This window comes from Anolis sagrei, chromosome 1 (genome assembly GCF_037176765.1).
Source record: "Anolis sagrei isolate rAnoSag1 chromosome 1, rAnoSag1.mat, whole genome shotgun sequence".
Lineage (NCBI taxonomy): Eukaryota > Metazoa > Chordata > Lepidosauria > Squamata > Dactyloidae > Anolis > Anolis sagrei.
This window is the reverse complement of record NC_090021.1, coordinates 82,255,083-82,267,665: the sequence shown is the minus strand read 5'-3', so window position 1 is coordinate 82,267,665 and position 12,583 is coordinate 82,255,083. Positions and strand designations below refer to the sequence as shown.

The window sequence follows — 12,583 nt, the reverse complement described above, 5'->3', positions numbered from 1 at the left end:
ACATGAATATGGTCTCTTTATGTTGCGTCAGGAGAGCACCACTTTGGCTGAGGCCAAGCAGCTTGGGTGACTATTGAAACTGATACTAGAGCCTATTGAGCTATTGGTGTGCCTTTGTGTGTACAAAACAATTACCTAGGTTTATTTATCTGTAACTGTTTTGCATTCATGTCCGCTACTTGGTCAATATTCTGACACGATTGCCACAATTGTTTGAATAAGCCAAACTGTCTGGCTTATTCCCATTGACTTTTAATTTCCATATTTTCAGTGCCATTTCATTCTGAAATGGAACATAGCCAATAACATGCTGTTTGTATCAAACTGGCACAAAGAAGTCTCAATCCGCCCAATTAGCTTTGTAGGCTGTATTCAGGCAAACCAGTTTCACAGCCCTAGCTGCATTGTAGCTCTGCAAACAAAATAAAAACAAAATAAAAATGGAAAACTAGTGACCTAATGCAAAAGAAAGTGCATGTCTGGGAGAAAGCTATAGTTAGCTTCCTTTAAAAACAAAATCCTTGCAAATGTCAAAATGTCCAAGATCTTTGAGATACTGGACACTTCAGGAGCTCTTTTCAACTTTTGAACTGTGTTTTAAAATTGATGTTCCATTTGACTGGCTATAGCTAAAATTAAATTGGCTAGTTTCAGAAAAGAGCACTTCTGGCCAAGGTGAAAGCCACAGATGTTGGTACAAAGGCCAAGCAATACATATGCAAATTCTCCTTATGAAACTTTTAAGAATGAATATGAAGCTTAGGAACTTGCTATCATGGTAATATCCCCCAGGAATTATTAGTGACCTTCAATCATATTTAATGTTTTAGAAATGGAAGAGCATTTAATAATGACTCTAAATGTATCTAACAGCTAAAAAGTTGCATTGATCCTAATGTTAGCTCTAATATATTTATTATTTATTTTAGATATTTGTACCCCGCCCTTCTCAACCCCCCCCCCCCCGAGGGGGGGGACTCAGGGCAATTTTTGTATATCAATAAGGATGGACTGCTTATTTACCTATTAATCACAGTTAGCTTTACTTTTAAGTAAAGATAGCTAAGATTGATGTACATTTGTTGAAATCTGTATGCCTCACTCTATGATGCACTGATAAGACACCTTAATAATTTTGCACCTCTACCAAATTTTTAAAAAGTAGAAAACATAGTTGTTCTTGCAGAAAAAAGGTCTTTCTCTCTCCACACACACACACTCACGTGCACACACATGCTTATAGTAAAATTACATCAAATTGACTGCATGAATATATGGTAGAGAAGAGATTGCAATGGATAGCTTGTGCCTTCTGTATGTTTTAGATTTCATTGCTCATCATTCTATACCACTGATCTTGCTAGAATTAGTGATTAGCAGTTTTTATGTCAGTGGAGTATTGATTGAATTTTGTGTTATATCTTAAATGTAAAGGAGCTCCCCAAGTCACCGAACTCTACGTTTAGCTGTTTCAGCACCACAGAGAGCTCCTTTGAAGTGTAGTCTAAAACCAAGAAAAGATTCACCAACTTACTGATAATGGCAGGTATCACTGCAAAACATTACAGATACATGGGATCTAAATATAATAGCATGCTCACATGACTGACAGGGACGAGAGACAGGGCCTTCTTGGTGGTGGCCCCCTGTCTGTGAAATACAATCCCCAGAGAAATTAGGTCGGCTCCACCTCTCCTTTCCTTTAGGAAAAAGCTTAAATCATGATTCTGGGACCAAGCATTCGGGTAGCAGGCTTCATAGTAATCGCAATGACTCATGAGAACTGATAATGGACAGGCTTTGGACTGGGTCTCTTGACACTGAATTGGACTTGGATGTAGCTATATTGTTATGAATAATGTTTTAAATGGATATTTTATAACTTAATGTTTTAATTAATGTTTAATTTGTGTTATATTGTTTTGCTTGTATGTGTTGGCATCTAATTGTTGCTGGTTGTTAGCTGCCCTGAGGCCTCCACCGGGGGATGAGAAGGACAGTGTACAAATGTTTGAAATAAATAATAAATAAATACTATGGAAATGTATATTATTGGCTGTGTCCATTGGTGGGTGTCTACATGCCCAACAGAATCCAGAATAGGAGTGGGAGAAGAGATCTCAACTTTTGCTGTCTTCCAATCAACCCCAAAAATTGCTCTGCTACTAGTATTGTACCCCAAACACCATCCAGGATTGATTTACAGTGAGCTCCATAGTCTGTAAGGGGTAAAATGAATTGAATTTTTATGATATTTACAAGCATCATGTTGGATTTAGGCCTATTCTCCTCATCCCATCAGTGGATTGTGTTGTTCACCAATTCTCAGAGAATAGGTTTGCTGTTGAAGGTTGTAGGCTGGTGTTGAACAAACACCTTTCCCCCCTTTCTTATTGAGGTAGAGACAAGTAAACTGGTGGGGCTGGATCTTTTAAAAGCCAATTTGAGCCAGGGTGAGTGCCACAAATGTAATGCTTGTTTGGCTTTAGACGAGTATGGAAATAACATCTGGAATTACTAGGATGTCACAGCATGTTTTGCTCTTCAAAACATTGGAAGTGTTGTGAAATAGACGGCTATGTTAATGTTTCCATGGTATTGTTGGGACATCCTGTACATCTAGTCAGCACTGACTTGTTGGGCTGGGAAGGATATGACCAGCATGTAGACTATTCCTGAAGAGCAATAATGTTGGAAAGGGTAAGTCTGAGAGAACAGCTTCCTTTCTGCTGTTTATTTTTTTTTACTTCCAACTGGTTTGCTGGCCCATGAAGGACAACAGTGGAGGAGGCACACAGGCAGGTGTTCTAAGTTAGTAGTTCAGTGCAAGATACTGTGCTAACCTACCAAGAGAATGTTTATTTACATTATGAAGTGAAACAATGTAAGTAGGTAGGTAACACATGTACTGTATATGCATCCCCCAATGTGCATGGCCAACTAAAGCATCACATAATCAAAAGGCCTTATGAAAATTACATTACAGTTAGGTTACAGGTGATAGTGGAAGACAACACAAAAAGGAAAGAACTGGTTATTGCCAAAGCAGTTATTCTTTTTTAGTCTTCTTGAAATCTATATAAATAAAAATGTAATGTTCGTTTGTGGGATTAACAGAACTCAAAAACCATTGGACGAATTGACACCAAATTTGGACACCAGACACCTAACGACCCAATATATGTCCTTCACTTAAAAAAATTGATTTTGTCATTTGGGAGTTGTAGTTGCTGGGATTTATAGTTCACCTACAATCAAAGAGCATTCTGAACACCACCAAACGATGGAATTGAACCAAACTTGGCACACAGTTCTCCCATGACCAACAGAAAATACTGGAAGGATTTGGTGGGCAGTGACCTTTGGTTTTGGAGTTGTAGTTCACCTACATCCAGAGATCACTGTGGACTCAAACAATGATGGATCTGGACCAAACTCTACACGAATACTCAATATGCCCAAATGTGAACACTGGTGGAGTTTGGGGAAAATAGAATCTTGACATTTGGGAGTTGTAGTTGCTGGGGTTTATAGTTCACCTACAATCACAGAGCATTCTGAACCCCACCAACAATAGAATTGGGCCAAACCTCCCACACAGAACCCCCATGTGGGCCACAGCAATGCGTGGCAGGGGATGGCTAGTTATTTATAAAAGAGCGAAAATTAAGCGCTGTATACAGATTAAAACAAGACAGTTCCTTCCTTCAAGTTTACAATCTAAAAGACATTGCACAAAAGATGGAAAATGCAAGGAGAAAAGTAACAACTTGTAGAAATATGAGAACTGGAAGGTGGAAGGGAACTGACCCTACTTTCAGCACTTTCTCTTGTTTGCACTGCAATCATTGAATAAGTAAATGGTACTGCAAGAAACACTGCTGTGTTACATGGGTTTTTTTTTGTTGTGTCAGGAGTGACTCCTGGTGTGAGAGAATTGCCCGTCTGCAAGGACGTTGCCCAGGGGACACCTGGATGATTTGATGTTTTTATCATCCTTGTGGGAGGCTTCTCTCATGTCCCCACATGAGGAGCTGGAGCTGATAGAGGGAGCTCATCCTCCTCTCCCCAGATTCGAACCTGCGACCTGTCGGTCTTCAGTCCTGCCGGCACAGGGGTTTAACCCACTGCGCCACCGGGGGCTCCTGTTACATGGTTACATGGCTTGACACATACATAATCCTCACTCAGTTCTATGAAACTTATTCCCAGGGTAGTATATAGACTTACAGCCAAAATCTGTTAAAGAAGTTACAGATCAGAAAGTAAAGAGCAAATTAAGTCATGTTAGATGTGTACAGCAAAGGAAAGGAATAAATGAAAATCTATGTCATTTTCTGTATTTAAGGCAACACTTTTGGAGTTGGGATATTTTTTAAAAGTTCCTACTTTTTAAAAAGTTCTTTAAAAGTTCTTTGTGCCTACTAGTAGGGATCTGTGTACTATCCATATTAAAGAGGGAATAGCTTGATCTGACACAGGCAACCAGTTTTCTTGGCAGTATAACAGAGTTCAAAACTCTGGGTTATGATTGTAGCTAAAATGCAAGAATATTGCATCTCTCTTTCCAACAGAATGCAAAGAAAGGCAATAATGTGTATTCATTTGCAGAAACGTTTACTAAGCTACTGTGATAAGCAATACTTACCATAACTGATACATTTGGAAGACAATGTCCTTCAGTGTTTAAAATTTTCAATATCCTGTTCCAATTTGTCCTGGAGAGCTTGACAGGAGTTCTGGAAAAACTGTGTAAACAGAAAGCCAAGCAGGATTTCTCTCCCCCTCTCACTCTACCCACTGCCCTACAAAGAAAAACACCACAGAGGAAACCATCACCTCACTCTCTCTTATAAACAGCCCTTCTCACTTGGCTGAAGCTGAATTATCTCACTTGAATCAAGCAGCTCCTTTTGCTCCTTTGGCAAAATCAATGACGACGACAACAACTAAAATGGTAATACCAATGGCAATGCTAATCAAAAAGTCTATCCCACAATTCAAACTTTTTTTTATTTGAAAGAGATTTTTGCAGTATTGTGGAGGAACTGGTAATTTGGCACTGAAGTTGAACTATCCCAAGTTGGCTTAAGGAGAATGAAATTACTACTAATAGTAACAACAAGCATATCCTCTCATTCAAATTAATGGATGGCCTTTTTTTGCTCTGTCAGAAGAATAATAGACTCTTAGAGTTGAAAGAGTCCAAGAGGGCCATCCAGTCCAACACACAATCAAAGTACTCCTGACAAGATGGCTATTCAGTTTTTGCTTAAACCTCCCCCCACCCACCCAAGAAGGAGACTCCAACATGCTCAGAGGCAGCACATTCCACTGATGAAAAGCTCTTACCACCAGAAAGTTCTTTCTAATGATTAGGTGGAATCTCTTTTCCTGACATTTCAATCCATGATGATATTATTGTAAGTCAAATAATTGCCATTTTTCTTGTATTGGTAGAATCTGAAATATTATTATTATTATTAACTTTATTTATAACCCATATTTCTCCCTGTGGGTACTCAAGGCAGCTAACAATCCCACACCAGACAAGTTTAAAAAGTGCAATACAAAAGATTTTTTTTACAAAATAATTAAATAGTAACAATGTGGAAAAAGCAAAATTTAAATACAATAAATACACTTAAAGTGCCCTTTAAAACTCATATCTTCCCAACCTCTCCAATGCCTGCCCCTTATCCTTCCCCAAATGCCTGTTGGCAGAAGATCTTGACCTGATTGTGGAAGGCCAGCAAGGATGGGGCCATCCTGGTCTCTCTCTTGGGAGGGAGTAATACTTTCTTTTTCCAATCAAGAGATATCCTTTTTGCCCTATAGGACAAAACAAGGAAAATAAGGATAATGGTTATAAAGTTGTCGTCGTAGTCATCATCATCATCACCATCATCGGTGATCACTTGTGTAGTATGGCCTTCCAAGTGTAGGGTCTTGGTGGTGGGTCCGTAGGTGACTGTGGAGATGTATTCATGATCTACATGTTCTTCCACAGTGAGGACATCTTTTTCCAGATAAAAGATGGTCCCAGTCAGGGTTGGCTTGATGCGCCTTCTTCTCGACTTTTTTCTCCCTTTCACCTTCCATTTATGCCTCTTTGAATTCCACAGCACTGTTGGCCATAGCTAACCTCCAGTGAGAGTGTTCAAGGGCCAGGACTTCACAGTTCTCCGTGTCTATGTCACAGTTTTAAAGATTGGCTTTTAAAATTTCTTTTCCTGTCCATCAATATTCTGTTTTATTTTATTTATTTATTTATTTATTTATTTATTATTCAAACTTATATGCTGCCACTCCCCTGGGGCTCGGAGTGGCTTACAAGAACAGGCTAAAATCTAACACAATTTAAAAACAATTTAAAACAATTTAAAAACAGCAATATCAAAGGCCTGTCAAAACAGGTATGTCTTACATGCCCTGCGGAAAGCTGATAAGTCCCGCAAGGCACGGACTTCAGGTGGCAGAGTATTCCAGAGTGATGGTGCCACTGCTATGAAGGCTCTGCGTCTGGTTACTGTTAGACGCAAGGTCTTGACATTGGGAATTTCCAACAAATCTTGGTCCTCAGAACGGAGGGATCTCTGGGGTTGGTAGGGGGAGAGGCGGTCCCTCAGGTACATTGGCCCCAGACTATGCAAGGCCTTAAAGGTGAGTACCATTACTTTGAAAGTGATCCGGTGCTCAATTGGTAACCAATGCAGCTGCAGTAAGATTGGTGTTATGTGGCATCTCATCGGAATTTCAGCAAGAAGCCGAGCAGCTGCATTTTGTACCAACTTAAGCTTCCGGATCACCGACAGAGGAAGGCCAATGTATTGCAGGCCTGAACAATCTGTTGCCCTCTGGATGTTTTGGACTTCAGCTCTCAGAATTCCTAACCACTGGACAAGCTGGTCAGGGCCTCTGGTACTTGGATGGCTAAACATTTGGAGGGCTACAAGTTGTGTAGGCCAGGTTTATTGGAAAGTTGAGATTCTCAGTAAAGCTGCAAAGATGCAGATACACATTTCCAAATTGTTCATATTAAGACATTAGCAGATAACTTCCTACTGTGCATGTTACAGCATGTGCCTTAGATACCCTGTGGTAAAAAAAAAAATTTGAGTGCTCTAGCTGGAGGTCAGCTGTGACCAGCAGTGCTGCAGAATTCGAAGCAGCACAAATAGAGGGCGAAAGGGAGAAACGTGCATCAAGCCAACCCTGACTGGGACTGCCTTCAACCTGGAAACCAATGTCCTGACTGCAGAACATGTGGATCATGAATAGGTCGCCACGGGGCACCTACCTATCCACTGCTAAGACACTATACTTGGAGGACCATCATCATTGGACTATTGGGGATAGCCTAAGAGAAGGAGGAGGAGGAGGAGGAGGAAGCATCTGTACTGTGGAATGAATGCAACTTGACACCACTTTCCCTGGATATTGCAGTTTAACAAGGTCTTTAGCCTTCTCTGCAAAGACTGCTGCTGGTGCCTCAGTCACCTCCAAATCCTAGGACTCCATCCACAGCCTTGAGCCAGGGCAGGGAAAGTGGTGTCAAGCTGCACCAATTCCCCAGGGTTGGTGCATGCGCCCTTCCTGAGTGGAACTTGAAAAGCTTTTGTCCGGCCACGGCAGGATTGATCCGCGTGGCCCTCCCTGCTCCTGAGAGGCTGTCCCTCCCCTCCTTTGGCGGGCCGCGCGCCAGAGAAGGTGGGCAAATGTAAACCAGGAAGCAACAATCCCCAGAGATTTGGGGCTGGAGTGGGTGGGGAGCGCGAGACGGGAAAGCAAAGAATCCGGCGCGCGTGGGGCCGCCCCCGCCTGGAGAAAGCCCGAAGCCCCGGGGGAGAGAGAGGGAGGGAGGGAGGGAGAGAGAGGGAGGCGTGTCCCTGGCCCCTTCTTAACTGCTCCGGCGGCAGGCGGGAGGGCGAGTGGACCATGGCGAGCCACGGCGTGACCCACAACAACTGCCGGGAGAAAAGCCCCGCGGAGGCCAAAGAGCCGCCCAGCTCCGCCGCCTCGCCGATGCTGTCCGGGATGGAGGTGGCCGAGGACCCGGAGAAAGCGGCGCCCAGGGGCCAAGCCAAGGACCCCTCCTACAAAGTGCTCTCCCTGGTAAGCAGGCAGGCCCTCCCCTCCGGAGCCTCTGGAAGCCGGGGAAAGGGCTGGGCTCGGAGGTAGCGTGCCCTTGGGTCGAAGTCATGCAGACGGGCACCACTTGGCCATGGCTCAGTGCGATGGGACCCTGGGATTTGGGGTTTGGGAAGGCACCCGCACTCTTGGACCCACAAAGCGAAAGACCTTCACTCTCACCATTGCAGAGCATCCTGGATGAAAGTGTGCACAAAACAAAGAAAGGGTGCAGGGATGTTCTGGGCATTCAATGGAAGAGTGTCCCTGGGTGCACCCATTCTGTATCAGGAAGGCAGTTTGCCACCCATTGATTTGCCCTGGCTCAATTCTATGGAATCTCAGGCATAGCAGCTTTGCAAGGTCTTCAGCCTCCCTTGTCAAAGAGTACTGTTGCCTCCCCAAACTACAATTCTCAGGTTTCATAGTATTGAACCATGACAATATTAGTAGTGTCAAATTGCCTTTAGATGCACCTCCTCTCTTCCAGGAAGCAAGGTGGCACGTTAAAATAGTAGCCATTTAATAATTGTTTTTATTGATTTATTTTGAACAGAGAGGGTAAGTTGACTGACCTGTCTCAGGTTTTCAGGCAAGCCCCAGAACTGGCTCAAACGAGCACTAGAATTGCCATTCAGGGCTGGCACTTTAGAGCTATACTGGCTTTCCTACGTGCATCAACTCCAAAGAATTTATGCAGGTTGATACCACTGTAACTGTCATAGCTCAATGCTGTTGAACTCTGAGAGTTGTAGTTTGAAGATACACTTGTGGTTTTGAGCTAATTCCACAAGCTCCAGATCTTCTCAAGATCTTAACATCCCATTCATGCAGATGAGACATCAAACAGCAGAGGTTGAGATGATGGGACTCTCAGATTAGGCCTGTATCCAACATCTCTATTTTAAGAAAGCCTGGACTAGGTTGCAGACAGTTTAGACAAAATTGGTATAATTAAAGGGTACTACCATACCTGTTTTTAACCTCCCATTTTCACTCCAGAAGAGCAAATATAAAAGAGATTGCTGAAGTCTATCACAAGTCTGTTTTGGAAGTTAACAAAATACAGTCAGGTTTCCACATCTGCTTGAGTTAGGGGCACAGGATCCCCGTGAAAGTGAAAAATTGCAAACAAAGAAATTGCCATTCTTTTGTCTGAGAGAACAGCTTTCTAGGAAATTTTAAGCCTTCCAGTATTATTCTGTGGTCAACTTCCACTGGACATTGGCCATGGAATTTCACTGGAAGATCTAGAGATTTCTGGAGAGAACATTTTTTTTATCAATTCCACAAATGTTAAAACTGCAAATATGAAGAGATGCCTGCAAACTCTTCCTGACACAAATCAAACTTTAGAAGGATAATGCTTCCATCATGGCTTTTACAGATCAGATTTGGAGATGAAGTATTATAGGTATGCCTTTGGTGCAGATTCTTGGTTATTATGTGTGATCAAATCCAATGAGTTTATATGCATTCCAGATAAAAAAATTACTGAAACCTAAAATAGTGGTTTGGAAGCTATCTAAAAGTATCTTAACAGACTTAATCCCAAACTTTATTGCATTCTTTTGATTCTGCGAAATAACACACCAAGTTTGGTGACACTGTGTTCAAACTAATGAATATTTATAATATAATAGAGTCTTCAACTCCTATCTGATTCTGGTAGCATGTAAAGGTCTGCCAGTTTACTTAACCTGGAAGTCCTAGTAGGTTGTGACTATACGCTGGAGCACTGGCAGAAAGAGCTTCTTTAGTGTACCCTCTGGGGAGTCATTGAACATTTGGATCAGGTGATGGAGCTGCACAGGAGTGCCATTTGGCTGTCATTGTGGAACCTGGGAAGAAGCATTATGCAAGGAAGTGCTGGAGATACCTCCTTGTGCAATATTCAGAAAGTTAACATAACTTATCAAGAGGATTCTGACCAAATTAAAATGGACAGGCCTGGGACTACAATTTGAATTTGCGTGATTTTAACTGTTGTTTTATAACTGATATTTGAAATTGTTTGGGTTTTAATTGTATTTGTTTATTTTTTGATTTATATGTGTTGGCATTGAATCGCTGCCTGTTGTAAGGCCTCCCTGCGTCCCCTTCAGGGTAAGAAGGGTCGGGTACAAATGTGGGAATAAATAAATAAATAATCTATGGATATTCTGAGCTAAGCATAAAAACAGAGAATAGGAATCAATGTTTGGTTCACAAAGTGAAATCCTATATGATCCATTATAACATAGTAGATCTATAAGTGGAACTATGCTACATCCAATCATTCTCTGATTCCTGGACCTCATGTCAAGTCTTTGCAGTTGTCCTTGGGGATTCCATGCCCATTGAAAGCAGGGGAAAACTTGGAGAAACATCCGGCTGTGTTCCTGAAGCTAGATACAAAATGATGACATCTGCTGAGGTTTTCTGGGGTTTTTTTTTTAATCTCAAAGGATGATATAATCATATCATTTGGTTACAGGACATAGACAGTTATTTCTCTTGACTTACACTGCTATCACCAGGCATAAATGGCTGGGATGGGAACACAGCAATTTTGTGGTAGGCCTTATGGAGGGCTTTGGTCAGTGTAGAGGGATGAAGGGAACACCAGTATCCACATTGACCAAAAGATACAGAGATCGTGCTATGCCTATTTATAATATTGACAGGTTATGAGCAAAATGGCACCAATCGTCTCCCCAAAAGATCTGTACTAAAACTGGTGCTTTTTTGTCTTTTCATGAATAATCTGGAATTGCCTCAGACAGGTGACACTTCTTGGGCCTTGATGGTTGACTGGATCATGTGTAGCTCAATCATGGCTCTTGAGTGCTAACCAATACTGTGCAATATGACTAGCCCAGTGAAAGGTATCGTTTTGCTAGATCTGTGATTCCATACTTAGAAAAGTTATTTTTAAAGAGTAAAACTTCCAGAATTTCCCAGTCAGCACACATTTCTGATTCATTTAATTGCTTCCTGTCCCTCATGGATCTAAAGACAATTATTTTTTTCTGGGATCTTTTTCAAATTTTGAAAAATATTGGTGCTTTCTAGCTCATGGCTCTTTCCCACCTAAGCTAGAAAGTCTCAATATCTTCCTTTTCTCTGGGTGTTGGGTTATATTATTAATATATGGAGGTTCAACCTCATTTCTCCACTCACAGTTGGAAAGCAGTGCCACTCACTTTCCTTTTTGTGCACAGTGAGCAAAAAAAAGTTATGAGATCTGGACTATGACCTCTGTAAAATCAATCATTCAGTATCTTGACGTGGGAGAACTGCTGTTCCACAGTATAGAGTAGAAACTGAAACTGCAGGGACATGTGAAAAAAAAATAAAAACGGAAAGAAGACAAAGCTGTTTTTACTTGGTTTTTTTTTAAATTTTTATCTGTATGCTGCATTTCTCCCAGAGTGCGATCCAAGGACAGTTTCCAGAAAAAGTCAATTAAAAATTGAACAATTTAGTTTCAAATATACAGGTATAGCAGTTATGAATTTGTAACTCATAACTGTTTTCAATTCTGTGGAATCACATAGATATCCCCCCGCCCCCCCAGCCCACTTTAATAGACAACAGCCTATCTGGGAAAAGGAGAAAAGTTCAGCAGCTGATCAGAGTGCAAGGAGCATGATATTTCCAGTTGTCTCCCAACAATAAAGTTGTGACAATCAAAAACAGGGTCCCTGACACAATTCCCCATAGCAGCATTGCTCACTAGATGGAGAGATTTAGAAATATGATCCTTCTTGGACACTAAATGCCCTTCCACACAGCCCTATATCCCAGAATATTAGAGCAGAAAATCCCACAATGTCTGCTTTGAACTGGGTTATCTGAATCCACACTCAGATAATGTGGGATTTTCTGCCTTGATATTCTGGGATTAAGGGTTGTGTGGAAGGGCCCTGATTGGCTGGTGGGAAGTCCTCCTTCACCCAGTGTGGCTGTTGGCTTTTAAAGTGGGTTTGGGAGCCTTGGCTTGGAGATGTTACTGAGCTATGCATACGTAATTAAACAGTTGATGTAGGGAATCAGATAAATGTTGGGGAATAGACAAAAGGACTGTAGTGAAGCTTAATATGTTTTTGGTTTGGAGTAATTCATTGTATGCAATGCCTTAATATGGTAGATACCGAGTTCTGGAAGTTACAGAAGAGATCTGAGGTTCAAAAGGTTTTTTCACAGTTGCTTCTAATGGAACAGTGTATTCTTATAAACAGATGACATCAAAAGCGATGATCTGATTACTTCTAAATGGAAACATTACGTGCTGTTTAGTCATCTGTGAATTGTAGCCAGAAGCAAGAGCTAAAGGTTCTGTCCAAGGATTTCTTCAGGAACAGTTGTTATTTATGCACGTCACCATGTGATACTAATGTGAATATAGGATTTTAGACAAGCAGAACCTCCGAGTGTTGGCTGCATGAACAAAGAATTTGCTATCTCCACC

At 41.5% G+C, this 12,583-nt stretch overlaps 1 protein-coding gene across 1 annotated transcript in view; it reads left to right on the top strand.

Annotated features, from left to right (window-relative positions):
• The first annotated feature begins 7,890 nt into the window (after positions 1-7,890).
• Positions 7,891-12,583, top strand: part of ENPP1 (ectonucleotide pyrophosphatase/phosphodiesterase 1) — a 51,767-nt gene continuing 47,074 nt past the window's right edge. The window contains exon 1 of the mRNA XM_060753378.2: positions 7,891-8,115. Within this exon, the coding sequence (XP_060609361.2) occupies positions 7,939-8,115 (177 nt within the window). The 5' untranslated portion in view covers positions 7,891-7,938. The remainder of the gene's footprint in view (positions 8,116-12,583) is intronic.